Source organism: Dipodomys ordii, unplaced genomic scaffold (assembly GCF_000151885.1).
Source record: "Dipodomys ordii isolate 6190 unplaced genomic scaffold, Dord_2.0 Scaffold11, whole genome shotgun sequence".
In the NCBI taxonomy this organism is placed as follows: Eukaryota; Metazoa; Chordata; class Mammalia; order Rodentia; family Heteromyidae; genus Dipodomys; species Dipodomys ordii.
Genome location: NW_012267227.1, coordinates 14951846 through 14967922, shown reverse-complemented (window position 1 = coordinate 14967922; position 16077 = coordinate 14951846). Strand labels below are relative to the sequence as shown.

The window sequence follows — 16077 nt, the reverse complement described above, 5'->3', positions numbered from 1 at the left end:
ATTGGCGGGCGCGCGGGGGACTTTAAGCGTGCGCGCCGGGGCCCGCCTTCGCCTTTGCCTTCCGAACTCGGGACGGCTGGTGGAGATGTCTCGCCCCGTGGTCTTGGCCTTGGTGGCCCTGCTCTTCCTGATGGGCTTGGAAGCGGTGGAACGTGAGTGCCGTCTCCTCTTCCTCCTCCTCCTTCTCCCCCACCCCCAATCCCACTTTTTCTTCCCTTTTGTCCCTTTTGGAACTCTCTTATCTGGGTGACACTCTGCCCCACAACCACCCCACCCCCAGTTTCTCTCCCCCCCCCTCACTTAGGCCCAGGATGCTCCAGCATCAGAGGGTCTCCCCGCACCCCACGGAGGGGGGAGAGGAGGCTCCCGGAGTTGAAGTGACACCGGGGATAAATGACAAGTCGGGATTGCAATGGAACCTGACACAAAACGCACTGGAATCCTTGTCTGAAAAGCATGCCTCCTGGGGCTGGGAAGGTGGCTCAGGGGTAGGGTGCTCGTCTAGCCTGCCTGAAGCCCTGGGTTCGATTCCTCAGCACCACAGACACAGAAAAGGCCGGGAGTGGCACTGTGGCTCAAGTGGTAGAGCGCTAGTCTTGAGCACTGAGAGGCTCAGGGACAGGGCCCTGGGCCCTGAGTTCAAGCCCCAGGCCAAAAACAAACCAGCATGCATCTTCCCCTTCCCTTATGGGATTCTCTGGAGCAAGGTGGAGAGGCCTGAACCTCGGAATGTTCTCGCGGAGGGCTGGCCCTTTGGCACCTTCCGCTTTGAGAAAGTGGAGACTTGTCAGTTGGGGAAGAGGGCAATCCAAATGGCTACCAAGATTATTCTAGACAGCCACAATCTAGAGCCCCTTTTTTTTGGGGGGGGGAGGGTCAGGTACTGGGGCTTGAACTCAGATCCTTGTGTTCTTGCTTCGTTTTTGTTGTTGTTGTTTTGTGGCAAGGCTGGCTGGCATCTGGCCTGCTCCCATTTGAGGCCCACCTCCACTTTCCGCTGTTGTTACAAGGAGATAAATGTCTCGGAGATTTGTCTACTGAGGCTGGCTTTAAGCCTCCAGACTCAGGTCTCAGCCTCCTGACAGCAATGATTAAAGGTGTGAGCTATTAGCACTTGGCTCTTGAGCACTTTATAAATGTCTGGCTATATGCTCTAATCTTCTCTCCTTGAAGAAGAAAAAAATCTTATTTGGGAAACTCCCAAATACATACATATTATATTTAACCATTTCTGGGTAATATTTGAGCATGTGTAATGTTAATTGTCTCTAAAAGGTCCATATCCATTATCAACTATGCATTTTTACTGCAAGCATGACTTAACTTTTTAATTTTAATTTTAAAAGCTGAAATAACTCTTCCAAAGATACAGAGCTAGGAAGTAGCTGAGCTCAGATTCAGCTGGGTGCCTGTGGCTCACACCTATAATGATGGCTGCTCAAGGAGGTGACATCTAGGGATCAAGGTTCAAAGCCAACCCAGGCAGCAAAGTCCTTAAGACTCTTATCTCCAATTGGACACACAAAAAAATCTGGAAGTGGAGCTGTGTCTCAAGTGGTAGAGCTCTAACCTTGAGCACAAAAGCTCAGGGACAATGCCCAGGCCCCAAGTTCAAGCCCTAGTACTGGCATAGACATACACACACACACACACACGCGCGCGCACACACACACACGCACACAAAATCCGTTCTTAGAAGAGTTATGATGATATATTTGCAAAATCTCGTTGTATTTCACTAAATTCATTAAAGAATTCCAGGCCAGCTGGTCACTGGTGGCTCACGCCTGTAATCCTAGCTATTCAGGAGGCTGAGATCTGAGGATCACGGTTCAAAGCCAGCCAGGCAGGAAAGTCCGTGAGACTCTTATCTCCAATTAACCACTAGAAAACCGGAAGTGGTGCTGTGGCTCAAGAGGCAGAGCGCTTGCCTTGAGTTGTAGAGCTGAGGGAAAGCGCTCAGGCCCAGAGTTCAAGCCCCATGACCGACAAAAAAAAAAAAAAAATCAGAAAAAAGAATTCCAGGCCAACACTGGCACCAGTGGCTTACACCTGTAATCCTAGCTACTCAGAAAACTACTATCGGAGAATCCCAGTTCAAAACCATCCCAGGCTGGAAAGTCTGGAAGACTCTCCTCTCCAATTAATCACAAAGAAAGACAGAAGTGGTGCATAGTTCAAGTGGTAGAGTGCCTTGAGGAAAGATGCTTAGGGACAGTGCCCAGGCTCAGAGCTAAAGGGCAAGGACCAGGAGAGAGAAAGACAGACAGACAGACACACACACACACACACACACACACTCTCAGGGAGGGAGGGAGGGAAAAGGAGAGAAATAGAAGACCAGATTTAACACTCAGTGCCTGATTCAGCTTGAGACCAAGTTAGCCTCAAGTGAATTATTCTGCTATTCTGGCAATTTTTAAATGTTAATGTTCTGATGTTTTTCACAGTTGTTCCAAAGGTTCAAGTCTATTCCCGTCACCCAGCAGAGAATGGGAAGCCAAATTACCTGAACTGCTATGTGTCGGGTTTTCATCCACCTCAGATCGAAATAGAACTGCTGAAGAATGGAAAGAAGATAGAGAAAGTGGAACAGTCCGATCTGGCTTTCAGCAGGGACTGGTCTTTCTACCTTCTGGTCCATACCGAGTTCACTCCCAATGACAGGGATGAATACGCATGCAAAGTTACTCACTCCACTCTGAAAACGCCCATGGTAGTGAAGTGGGGTAAGTTTTCAACGTTTTTCTCTGAGCTGTTGAAAAGTTGTACTTGAGTTGAGTCACTGGGCTTTTAGAAAACCTGCACACTAGGGCTGTCAGGAAAAATGCCCAAAACGCTGATCAGTGTCACCAGTTAAAGAGATTCTGGCACCTCGGGCTCCCGGAGCCACAGGAGCCCCCACAATGAGACTGGGAGTGGCAGCGCCCCACCCAGGCATGCACGTACACTCTTCCCACACGCTGGCTTCCTCCAGCCTCATGGACACTTAGCATCAAGAAGCCTGACACCCCACCGTCCCTAGCCTCCTACAATCCTGGCCCCTCCCAGTGTTTTCTGTCTTGGTTTAGGTTGCATTCTGAGGCTAGTAGGCAGGGAGTAAGTCCTACTGGGTAATTGTAAACAAGTGTTCAAGAGTTAGGAAACATTAGCCTGTTCTGCCAGTCTTACCACTAGAAGATCTGGACAGCTGTTAGCACATAGTATTTTATAAGTAAAACTTAAAATATTTTTCTTTCTGTTTTCTTTTTCATAGAGCGAGACAACTAACCAGCATCCTGGAGGTGGGTTTTTTACTTTTAAGAACTTGTTTGGGGGGGGGGGGGCGGCTGGGAATGTGGCTTAGTGGTAGAGTGCTTGCGAGGCATGCATATAAAGCCATGGGTTCGAGTCCTCAGTACTACATAAACAGAAAAAGCCAGAAGTGGCACTGTGGCTCAAGTGGTAGAATGCTAGCCTTGAGCAAAAAGCAGCTTAGGGACAGTGCCCAGGTCTTGAGTGTAAACCCCAAGACTGGCAAAAAAAAACCCCAACAACAACAAAGAAATTGCTTTGTATAAGAGGGAAGGTATGACATTGTCCAAAAAGAAATGTATTCTTTCACATATATAACTGTAACCTTTATGGACCATCACCTTTAAAATAACAATAAAAAAAAGAAAAAGGGGCTGGGAAGGTGGCTCAGTGGTAGAGCGCTTGCCTTACATGCATGAGGCCCTGGGTTCCATTCCTCAGCACCACATAAGCAGAAAAAGCCAGAAGTGGTGCTGTGGCTCAAGTGGTAGAGCGCTAGCCTTGAGCTGAAGAGCTGAGGGACAGTGCCCAGAATTCAGGCCCCTGGACCCAACAGCAAAAAAAAAAAAAAAGGGGGGGGGGACCTTTTAGATTAAAGGTGTGGTTCAAGCTGAGCACCAGTGGCTCACTCCTGTAACCCTAACTACTCAGGAGGCTAGGATATGAGGATTGCGGTTCAAAGCCAGCCGGGTTAGGAAAGTCCTTAAGACTCTTATCTCCAATTAACCACCAGAAAACCAGAAGTGAGCCCATGGCTCAAGTGGTAGAGCGGGAATGTAAGGCCCTAAAGTGAAGCCTCAGTACTGGAACATTAATCAGAGTAGCATGTCAGCAGACAAAAAAAGAATACTATGGAAATTCTTTTTTTTTTCCTCCCATGTTGTGGCATGAAGGGTAGCCACAGGTCTAACTGTTGGCAGGGCTGTGGCTTTACCAACATCATTAACCCTCTAAAGACAGAGCAGAAGACTGCTAGCGTGGCAATTAGTTATCCAACCCCCCTGCAAGGGTTTGGTCTTCCCTTATTTCCAGCGAGGGCATTTCTGCTATTTCTTTGAAAATAAACCACATTCTTTTCCTTGGCATAGCAGTGGCTTTGTTCTTCTCCGAAAAGAGAAGGGGTGACATAGTTCTGCAGTTGTCTCATTCCTTTGATCTCTTGTTCAGACTCTCTGGGCAGTCACTGTATTTGTTTTTTAGTCTTCTAGGCCAGGTTACCTTGATGCTAAAAATCCATTAGAATTGTCTATTATATTCTAGGGCAGAGAATTGGTTTGAGAGAGCATCAGAGAGGTTGAGTGGTTTTCCCAATCATATAATTTAAGAGTTTGAGCTGGGCTGGGAATGTGACTTAGCAGTAGAGTGCTTGCCTAGTATGCATGAAGCCCTGGGTTTGATTCCTCAGTACCACATACACAGATAAAGCCAGAAGTAGTTCTGTGGCTCAAGTGGTAGAGTGCTATCCTGAACAAAAGAAGCTCAAAGACAATGTCCAGACCAAGAGTTCAAGGCCTAGGACTGGCAAAAAAAAAAGAATAAGAAAGAAGAGTTTGAGGGTAAGACTCAAACTCTAATATCAGCATTGCCGCTAATGTTTTAGGAGCATCATTGGATTTGAAGAGTTGTCTGCAGCTACTTTTTTTAAAAAAGTATTCTACCCAACAGAAATGTGATAAAATGGATGGTATGAGCTGTAATCCAAATAAAATAAATTTCATTTACTAACTTTCTCTATTTTTCCTTTTCAGGTTTGAAAAGATGACTGGTCTCATTGGAAATGTTTCCTACTGATATACATGTCTACTTTATGCACCAAATAGGTTATAACCATTTAAAGACAGGTATCATCCACCTACTCTTTATTTTCACTTCAGGCATCATTGGCATGTTTATCTTCCTGTAGACCAGACTTTCAGAAATAAAACTGAGGACTAACATTGGTCTCAAGTATCTTGTAAAAAAAATAATAAAATACCTTGAAAACCTAAAACAAAATTTGGCACTTTGTGTGTGTGGTTTTTTGGTGGCCTGGCTGCTGTCCCTCAGCCCTTCAGCTCAGGAAGAGTGCTCTACCACTTGAGCCACAGCGCCACTTCTGGTATTCTGGTGGCTAATTGGAGATAAAAGTCTCACAGACTTTCCTTGCCTAGGCTGGCTTTGAACCTTGATCCTCAGATCTCAGTTTCCTGTGTAACTAGGATTACAGGCATGAGGCACTGGCGCCCAGCTATTTGGACACAGAAGGTCAGTAGAAAAAAAAAAAAAGCCTAATAAAAGTAACAGTTGATCCTATAGGAACCCCTTACTATATACTAAACTCTACATATCTAAGAAATTGGAGAGACCACACAGACCTAACTGAAGCCTGGTACAGTGATGAGCAGGCTTCTCCACCCTGTAGGGCACTTCCTCTTTCACTGTTTTGGCCCACAGCAGTGAAAGCAGAAGACTTGCTGCCACAGCACTGTTATTTGAAATCATTTTCAAAGTCATTTTGCAAAACTTTTATAGCGCCAGATCTGGGTAAGGCATCAGTTGATACTGTGTGTTCTGTTAAAAGTTGTCTTAAGGGCTGGGAAGGTGGCTCAGTGGTAGAGCGCTTGCCTTGCATGCATGAGGCCCTGAGTTCGATTCCTCAGCACCACATAAGCAAAAAAGAAAAAAAACGGAAGTGGCGCTGTGGCTCAAGTGGTAGAGCGCTAGCCTTGAGCTGAAGAGCTGAGGGACAGTGCCCAGGACGCAGAGTTCAGGCCCCACAACCGGACCAAAAAATAAAAATAAAAAAATAAGGAGCTGGGAAGGTGGCTCAGTGGTAGAGCACTTGTCTTGCATGCATGAGGCCCTGGGTTCAATTCCTTAGCACCATATAAGCAAAAAGAAAAAAAGCCGGAAGTGGTGCTGTGGCTCAAGTGGTAGAGCGCTAGCCTTGACTTGAAGAGCTGAGGGACAGTGCCCAGGCGCAGAGTTCAGGCCCCATGACGGGACCCAAAAATAAATAAATAAATAAATAAAAGTTGTCTTAAGCCAGATGCCAGTGGCTCACGCCTGTAATCCTAACTACTCAGGAGGCTGAGATCTGAGGACTGCGATTCAAAGCCAGCCTGTGCAGGAAAGTCTGTGAGACTCTTATCTCCAATAAACCAGAAGTAGAAAACCAGAAGTAGCACTGTGGCTCAAAGTGGTAGAGCAAGTGCCTTGAGCTGAAGAGCTCAGGGACAGTGCCCAGGTCCAGAGTTAAAGCCCCACCACTGACAAAAATAAAATAAAGTTATCTTAAAAGGTGGGAATGTGGCTCAGTGGTGGAGTGTTTGCCTAGCATGCGTGAAGTCCTGGGTTCAATTCTTAGTACCACATAAACAGAAAAGGCCAGAAGAGGAGCTGTGGCTCAAATGGTAGAGTGCTAGCCTTCAGCAAAAGCAGCTCAAGGACAGTGCCCAAGCCCTGAATTCAAGCCCCAAGACTGGCAAAAAAAAAAAAAAAGTCTTAAAATTTGTCTCTGGACTCAAAACATATGCAAGTCAAAACTCCCACAAAAAGGGGGCTGGGAAGTTGGCTCAGTGGTAGAGTGCTTGCCTAACATGCATGAGGCCCTAACATGATACAGGCGATAGGCAATCTTTACTGTAGAGCTTGTACATTTGGATTTTGAGCCTTCTAAACCATGAGCTAAATAAAACAAGTTAAGTGGCCTGTAGTTTGTTATAGTGATACAAGCCTAATACAGTCATCCATAAAAATAGGATCATTATTCCTATATCACAGCTTATTCGTTTCATTCACTTTAATCATTTACTCAATAAATATGGAGCACTTATTTCATGCCAGCTACTATTCTAGGAGAAAGTGATAAGAAAGGCTTTGCAGCTGTGAAGTTCTAGGCAATACTTTTACTTCAGATGGCTCTTTAGGTAATGCTCATTAAATTACCTAAAAGCATAGCAGAGATACCAGGAAAAAAACCTCTTGACGCTGAGCTAAAGAACATTGGGCAACAAGATGATCCTCAATCTCTTTAAAAGCTTCCCCCAAATTTAGCCCTGCAGGCTAATCTCTTCTGGTGGGTTAGTATTTCCAAGAATGACCTTCTTATTCAAAGAATTTACAGAATTGCATTTTTCAGAAGCTTCTAGATTTACCTCCTAAAAATAATCCTTTTGGCTGGGTACCAGTGGCTCATGCCTAAAATCTTAGCTACTCAGGAGGCTGAGATTTGAGGATTGAGGTTGGATGCCAGCCTGGGCAATAAAGTCCTAAGATTCTTCTCTCCAATTAATCAGCAGCAGACAAAGCCAACTGAGAGCACAAAGCACTGGGTTAAAGCTGCTTCTTTAGCTCATCATCCCCAAGGACCATATTTGGAGTTGTTTTCTGAGTCCCAACAATGGCTCCGAAGTAAACTTGATATTTCTAGCGCTGATGTGATTCTCTAAAATGCTTTTAAAAAAAATCTCTTTTTTCTTTCATGAGATTGTTTCTAACACATTTATAAGATGATTTCTTTGTTGCTTTGTATGTCCCTCCCCCATGGTATAAGCCCTGCTTTCACTGTATTTGATGTCGGTATAATTTGTGGAGGGGAAGGGGAAAAACAAATCATTTAAATAGGGATACAGGTGGACCCATTGCAACAATGAGAAGTACAAGTCGTTATGTCGAAAATGAACTTTACAACTTTGGGGAGGTGGGCAGGGAGGCGGGGAGAGGATGGGAAGGGATGGGAAGGGGAAACAAAGGAGGAGGCTACAATGCTTGATAAGAAATGTACTCATTATCTTGCCCATGTAATTGTAACCCCTCTGTACAGTATTTTCACAAAATAATAAAATAAAATAAAATAAAAAATCAAAAAAAAATCTCTAGGTAGAGCTGGGAATGTGGCTTAGTGGTCGAGTGCTTTCCTTGCATGCAATGAAGCCCTGGGTTCATTCGATTCCTCAGTACCACATATACAGAAAAGGCCAAAGTGGTGCTGTGACTCAAGCGGTAGAGGACTAGCCTTGAGCAAAAGAAGCTCAGGGACAGGGTACAAACCCCTGAGTTCAAGACCCAGGACTGGTTTTTAAAAAACCTTTAGGTAAAATTCCTCAAACCTCTGAAGTAGTAGTTACATTCCCGAGAAATTCAGCGTATGTGAGCTGGCCATATTAAGTGGTCAGCAGCAAATATTCAACCAATGAAATAATAGTGTGTGTGTGTGTGTGTGTGTGTGTGTGTGTGTGTGTGTGTGTGTGTGTGTGTGTGTGTGTGTGTGTGTGTGTGTGTGTGTGTGTGTGTGTAGAGGTTAGGACTTAAGTTGGGAGCCTGGCCTTTAGCTCCTAAATACTTCAACTAGTATCACTGGAATAACCAAAGTATTCCATGAATTCTCCACCTCATATAGAGGGGTAAAGTGCCTAGTCTTGGTTGAGAACCACTTGTTTACAGTGAAGAACTGCTTATGTAATCTCTAGAGAAGGGGTGGGGCAGAGAGCAATATCCACCCCTTCCTTTCTCAGAGAGTGCTAGGCTTAGAGGAAAGAGGAAAATAAGGACCAGGGACGTCTCCTTTCTAATCTGAAGTGGAGGATTTTGGCGGGAGACCGGCGGTAAGCCACCTTGGGCTGGGTTTTGAGTGGACGGTGCTTGTCAAGACTTGGCACTCCTTCAACCTGCTTTGGGACCTTGCTTCTGCTCCCCGGGCACTCTACCCCTCCTTCTGCTTCTTCCTGTGTATTCAACTGCTCTCCCTGGCTCCCTGCCAAATACACATACATGCATGCACACACAAATAGACATCCACGCATACACATGCATGCATGCAGGCACAAAGGCATTGTCCTTCCTGGACCACAGTAGACAGGAAGTGGGGGGGAATTTCAGCTCAGCTGGGCCTTATCTGGACCTAAATAAGCCAAGTAACAATGGGCTGGATCATTTCCTTTTCATTAATTCTGGAGTATCTGCTCCTGCAGAACTGGGAAAGGTAAGACAAAATACCTGGATTATTGGACTGTTGTATATATGGGGACTTCTATTTTCTGGGGGTGCCCAGCTTCTTCAAATAGCCCTTTCCCAGTGCTGATTAGGAAGGAAGAACAGGCCTGTCAGAAAATGCAGAGGGGAAGGCAGACTCCGTCGGAAGCAGGTGATTCAGAGCCTAAAAGGGAGCGCTGCCATAATAGGTTCTCTCATACAGATGGGGGAGTGCTAGGTGAGGCACCTATCTCTGGGATCCACTTATTTTTTGAGGGGGAGAGAGACTTCTCCACCAGGTTCTAAGGGGCCTGCATCTAAATCCACAGCTGTCACATTTCTATCATGTATTTACAAGGTTGTATAACTATCATCTCAATTATGAAGGGAAGCAATTATGTACTAGAAAGTAATTAACTAGAAGAAAATTATAGAGGTAGTAAAAGTTCTCCTTAAAAAGAAGATTCGGGGCTGGGAAGGTGACTCAGTGGTAGAGCGCTTGCCTTGCATGCCTGAGGCCCTGGGTTCAATTCCTCAGCACCACATAAGCAAAAAGAAAAAAGCCCGAAGTGGCACTGTGGCTCAAGTGGTAGAGTGCTAGGCTTGACCTGAAGAGCTGAGGGACAGTGCCCAGGCCCAGAGTTCAGGCCCCATGACCGGACCCAAAAAAAAAAATAAAAAAATAAAAAGAAGAGGGGAGGGGGGAGGCTGGGAAGGGATGTGAAGGGTAAACAAAGGAGGAGGCTGCAATGCTTGGTAAGAAATGTACGCATTATCCTGCCCATGTAATTGTAACTCCTCTGTACGGTATTCTCACAAAAAAAAAAGAAAGAAAGAAAAAGTGGAAGATGGGGCTGGGAAGGTGGCTCAGTGGTAGAGCGTTTGCCTTGCATGCATGAGGCCCTGGGTTCGATTCTTCAGTAGCACATAAGCAGAAAAAGCCGGAAGTGGCACCATGGCTCAAGTGGTAGGGGGCTACCCTTGAGCTGAAGGGCTGAGGGATGCGAGCCCCCAGGCCCAGAGTTCAGGCCCCACTACCAACCAAAAAAAAAAAAAATCTAGAAGAGGCTCAAGTGGTAGAGTGCCATCCTTAAGCAAAAGAAGCTCAGGAACAGTGGCCAGGCTCAGGGACAGTGCCCAGTCCCAGAGTTCAAGCCCCAGGACTAGCAAAAAAAAAAAAAAGATTTGGATTGCCTCAAAGCATCCAAAGTGACAACGGCCAAGCATCATTTCCTGAATCACACAAGATGTAGCCAAAGCTTAGGGAATTAACTGCCACCTACATTCTGCCTGGAGGCCCCAAGCCTCAGCAAAGGTGGAAAGAGACAACCAAAAGACCTCAGACAATTGGTTCACTCTCATGTCTATTGCCCTGTTCAGGATAATAAATACTCCCAGACCTCAGATTCAACTCATTCAACTTAGGAAATGGCAGAAGGCAGGCCATTCCTTTTCTAATGACTGTTGACCCGGAGATCAGTGGCTTGGTAAGGTATGTCTCACTCACCTGGGACAATTCCTAATGAACTATTAAAGAGCAGGGAAAAGGTCATCCCTAAACCAAAGAGGAAAGGGGAGAGCTTCAGATTAGACTAGGGGAACAGGTGCTCATTTACATGTAGAGCCAAGGGTCCTCTTAGATCCACTACAGTATAAATGGAAAGGACGCCATGGAGCCATCAAAGTACAAAGAGTGAACAGTTGGGATTCCTTTCTCCAGGGCTAAGTCCATACAGAAGAAATTCCTCTGACCAGGTGGGACTGAAGGATATCACCAGACATGATGTTAGGCGCAAGGTATCCTAAGGTATCTCTTGTTTTGGCTTGTAGTTATCCTTGGTGTCCTTTTAATACTGAACTGATGCATAAAGGAGTTGATTTAGTTGGTTAAGATTCTCTTTTCAACTAAAACTAAGAAGGTCTATCCTCTGGTGACACTCACCATGATACCTCTCTAAGCCCTTCTCTAGATAGCCTGTACGTTCCCTGTGGCCCAAATACTATCATGGATAGAAGTAATGGCAACAGCTTTCAGTCTCACATACTCCTGGATCAGAGAAGGACGGAACAGGAACAGAAGTCCTGGCTCCTTTGTCAGTATAGCCAATTGTGAATGTCATCTGCTTCATGCAAGTTTTATAGCAGTCTCTGATAATAGAAAGTTTGTTTCTTATGGCCTCTGTAGAGGAGTCTGAGCAGAATTCTTCCTTTCTTCATTGTCCGATGATAGCTCTCGGCTCTTTTTTAGTGACTGACTCTGCCCTTGCAAAAGATGTTAAATTCCCCATGTATTTTGAAAACTCTACCTACCTAAAATCAGGCAGCCCATGGGTAACTTTAAGATCACCCAGTATGACTTCACCTTTCAGGTGATTACTATAAGTAGGGAACAATACTAGAATTCTACCTATGAGAAACAAGTGTGCAAGTTAGGACAAGGTTTTCTAACCATGGGAAGGCCCAATTTTGTTTTTTGCCCGTCATGGGGCCTGAACTCTGGGCCTGGGCGCTGTCCCTCAGCTCTTCAGCTCAAGGCTAGCGCTCTACCACTGGAGCCACAGCGCCACTTCTGGCTTTTTCTGTTTATGTGGTGCTGAGGAATAGAACCCAGGGCCTCATGCTTGCAAGGCATGCACTCTACCGCTGAGCTACCTTCCCAGCCCGAAGGCCCAATTTTGTACCAAAGAAATTAAAACCTGTCAGGCAGGATGGATTTCAGTAAATTTTTGTTGTCAGTCCCTCTGGCAAAGGGACTGCCAAAAGCATTCTCCCTGCCCCCCCCCTCTTTTTTTCCTTTTCTTTTTCCTTAAGACCTATCCAAATGAGGGCAAGGTCATTACATCTTCAGAAATGCTGTAAACTGGGCTCGAGATGTGGCTCAGTGGTAAGAGTGCTTGCGTAGCATGCATGAAGCCCTGGGTTCGATTCTATTGTACCACATAAACAGAATAAACCAGAAGTGGTGTTGTGGCTTAAGTGGTAGAGGGCTAGCCTTGAGCAAAAGAAGCTCAGGGGCAGTGCCCAGTCCCTGTTATCAAGCCCCAGGACTGGCAAAAAAAGAGAAAGGAAGGAAGGAAGGAAGGAAGGAAGGGAAAAACTGCAAACTTCCATTAGTATCATTTGATACAAGCTTAAGAGGAGCCTTCCCTGAAGACAGGGGAGTTCTAGCTATAGATAATCATTAGTGTTGGGTCCCGCATAGGAGCTACTCTTCAGTTGTAACTCAGCCTATGCCCTTCCTAGCAATTGGGAGGGAAAGTGCTCCTTAGCCCACTCCCTCCCTGATTCAGATATGCTAATGGAACTGCTGGTAGCCCAGATTTGTAATAGCAAAAGACAACACAATGCCAATAGTGGGTAGCAATAGCACCAATGCTAGTGCCCTTAATTTGTAGGATCTTGAGACTGGAACAACCATGAGAAGCATTTCCATGTACACGTTAGCACAACTTGCCAAGGCACTCAAAGAACTAACAGAGGCAAGGTACACTGACCCAACAAGTTGATTCATTGGCAGTCATTGTTTTACAAAATAGAAGGGCCCTATTAATCTGTGATGCTGAAAATGCATGTTTCTACCTAAGGAGGAATGTTGCTCTGATGGTATTATCTTTTTTTTTTTTTTGGTACTGTCATGGGGCCTGAACTCTGGGCCTGGGCGCTGTCCCTCAGCTCTTCAGCTCAAGGCTAGCACTCTACCACTTGAGCCACAGCACCACTTCCGGCTTTTTTTCTTTTTGCTTATGTGGTGCTGAGGAATCGCACCCAGGGCCTCATGCATGCAAGGCAAGCACTCTACCACTGAGCCACCTTCCCAGCCCCCTGATGGTATTATCTTAAGAACAGTCTTGGGTTGTATAAATCAAGCCTGTGATAGAATAGATAAGGTGAAGGTATGAATAGTGGGATTCCTTTACGGTCCAACTCTTAAAATGGCTGTGGCTACTAATCACTCTTTTATTCCTCTTCATCTTCCTCAGTTTGGACCATGTCTGCTGCAAATCTGTATTGATCTCATCACGCACCAGGTCACAGTTTCACATGGACAATCTTCCTCCTATAAGGATTTCAACCTATGCCCAAAGCAAGATTCTTATCTCCAATCAAACACCAAAAACACCAGAGGTGAAGCTGTGGCTCAAATGGCAGAGTGCTAGCTTTCAGCACAAAAGCTCAAGGACAGCATCTAGACCTTGAGTTCAAGACCCAGGATGGGGGGGGGGGGCAGTGGGGACAGACAGACAGACAGGCAGGCAAGCAGGCAAAGACAGAGACAGAGACAGAGAGAGGATGGGCTGGGGTTAGTTAGCCATTCCAGTCAGGTATTCTCTTTCTCTTATGTAAGTGATGATCAAACCAACTGTCAAACTGTCATGGAATCTTCCAGACCTCACTCTAGCCTTGCTCTTTTCTCCAGCTTCTGAGTTTTGGCTCCAACTTTCGTGGGCTCTGAGCCCATTCCTAGAAAACAAGCTGGTCTAGGACTTCAGGTCTGCTGCAGCCTAGGCCTGCTAAGCTGATCCAAGTAGCCTGCTTCTGCCCCCTAGTGGTCGAACGATCAAGTGTCGTGGAGGTTAGTTACTCTTTGCCAACAACTTTATACTAAATAGTGTAAATCTTAATAACTGCTTTTACTGCTTTTAATCCATAAAAATAATTATTTTTGTGCTGGTATTAAGTTTCAATTCAAGGCCTTCCGCTCCTACGTGACCTTCTTACTCACATCCGACTACCACTTGAGCCTCACTTCTAGTCCCAGTTTCCAATTCTCACAAAGTTTAATTTCATTATATATACACTAATTATTAAGATCATATTCTAATTTCAATATCATAGGACCTTTTAGGTTTGTTCCTATCCTGCTTTGTTCCTAGTTTTTGAAGCAAGCAGGGCTCTAACATTTCTAGAGAGAAAAAATATACTGTTGCTTTTTTTTTTGGTCGGTCGTGGAGCTTGAACTCTGGGCCTGGGCGCTGTCCCTCAGATCTTCAGCTCAAGGCCAGTGCTCTACCGCTTGAGCCACAGCACTGCTTCCAGTTTTCTAGTGATTTATTGGAAATACCAGTCTTACGGACTTCCCTACCCGGGCTGGCTTTGAACCTAGATCCTCAGATCTCAACCTCCTGAGTAGCTAGGATTACAGGCGTGAGCCACCGGCGCCCAGCTGACTGTTGCTTTTTCTGTTCTCTCTCCGTACCCTCCCTCCTTCTCTCCCTCTTCTTTATTCCTTCCTTCCTTTTTTTCTTTCTTCTTTCTTTCTTTCCTTTTCCCTCCTTCCCTCCCTCCCTCCCTCCATTCCTTCCTTCCTTGCATCCTTCTTTCCTTCCTTCCCTCCCTGGGTCTTAGGAAGACTCATCTCCTCCAGTTAATCAACAAAATGCCAGAAGTAGAGCTGTGGCTCAAAGTGGTAGCATGCTACCCTTGAACAAAAGAGTTCAAGGACAGTTACAGGCCCTGAGTTCAAGCCCCAGAAACAACAACAACAACAAAGGGTAATAAATAGCAAAAGAGAAGCTGAGAATAAAACTCTCAACTGAGAAATCATTTGGTTGCCTACTCCTACTCTTTCTTCCCTTGCTGTGGTTCTCTGTTAAAGCTTAAATAGGGCCATAAACCATAATGTTAGAAGACACTAGCTAGTGCTGGTGGCTCATGCCTATAATCCTAGCTACTCAGGAGGTTGAGATCTGAGGATCAAGGTTTAAAGCTGGCCTGGGCAGTAAAGTCCATGAAACTCTTATCCCCAATTAACTACTAAAAAAAGCTAGAAGTAGAGCTGGCACAATACACACATATACATACACACACATTATTTGGACTGTTTTTACAAAAGAGAGATTATGGTGTTTGTACTCTATTTCCATCAATTTTCAGCTCTTTTAGGAATGGAACCAACCATCCTGGGAAAACTCATTTAAACTATTCTTTCCCAAAGGTATCATCCATGACTTCCTCCCACATCAATGGAAACTACATTGAAGGGAGTGATACAGGCTTCCATATACCCTCGAAGACGATGATACAAGATATCACTATGGAGCTTCATTGCTCACTGTGTAAAGAATGGTACCGTGACCCACTGATGCTAAGCTGTGGCCACAACTTCTGTCAAGCCTGTATCAAAGAGTTCTGGAAGTTGCAAACTAGAGAAACATTCTGCCCTCAGTGTAAAATGCTATGTCAGCACAGCAACTGTACTTACAATCTTGTGCTGGAGAAGCTGGTAGAGAAGATCAAGAAATTACAATTAATAAAAGGTCAACCACAGTGTCCGGAGCATGGAGAGACTCTGAAACTGTTCAATAAGCAAGAAAGAAAACTGATGTGCTTTCAATGCAAGGATATACGTATATCTATGGGAGAATCCAAGGAGTTCCTGCAAATCAGTGATGCTTTCCGTATCATGTCGGTGTGTAAGTCCTGGGCTTTGGGCAATCCCAACGTTAGGAAAAAATCTTTTGCTGGGCTTCTTCTCTCTTTCAACCCCTCTCCTTTGTTCAAATAATGACCAGAAAGCTCAGAGTGCTCGGAATATCTTATAAAGTTCTTTCTCTATAGGTGTTACATATAGGAAAGGGCAAGCTGGCTGATGACCTCACTCATACAAGGTGTAGAAAGAATATGGACATAAAAGAAACTGCTCTTGTTTATAAAAGCTCCCAATTCTGGTCAGGTTTAGGACAAATGTAACAACAGAATATGAGATAGTCTACTATAGAGAGTTAGATTTCTACCACATTTTTTTTTTTTGGGTCCAGTCATGGGGCCTGAACTCTGGGCCTGGGCGCTGTCCCTCAGCTCTTCAGCTCAAGGCTAGCACTCTACCACTTG

General features: G+C 45.2%; 2 protein-coding genes across 2 annotated transcripts in view; both read left to right on the top strand.

Moving 5' to 3' along the window:
• The first annotated feature begins 41 nt into the window (after nt 1-41).
• B2m (beta-2-microglobulin) lies at nt 42-5289 on the top strand. The gene is made up of 4 exons (XM_013010263.1): nt 42-152; nt 2451-2729; nt 3257-3284; nt 5043-5289. The coding sequence occupies exons 1-3, from the start codon at nt 86-88 to the stop codon at nt 3268-3270; spliced, it is 360 nt and encodes a 119-aa protein (XP_012865717.1). The 5' UTR covers nt 42-85; the 3' UTR covers nt 3271-3284; nt 5043-5289.
• A 3511-nt stretch (nt 5290-8800) lies between these two features.
• Trim69 (tripartite motif containing 69) overlaps nt 8801-16077 on the top strand; it is an 18642-nt gene continuing 11365 nt past the window's right edge. Inside the window, exons 1-2 of the mRNA XM_013009976.1 lie at nt 8801-8879; nt 15182-15659. Of these exons, the coding sequence (XP_012865430.1) occupies nt 15191-15659 (469 nt within the window). The 5' untranslated portion in view covers nt 8801-8879; nt 15182-15190. The remainder of the gene's footprint in view (nt 8880-15181; nt 15660-16077) is intronic.

What these genes read in the sequence shown, in the direction of transcription:
- B2m (XM_013010263.1), top strand. Translation starts at nt 86, where the DNA reads ATGTCTCGCCCCGTGGTCTTGGCCTTGGTGGCCCTGCTCTTCCTGATG. An exon ending in GGGCTTGGAAGCGGTGGAAC is followed by an intron (nt 153 to 2,450) that starts GTGAGTGCCGTC and finishes TGTTTTTCACAG; the next exon opens with TTGTTCCAAAGGTTCAAGTC.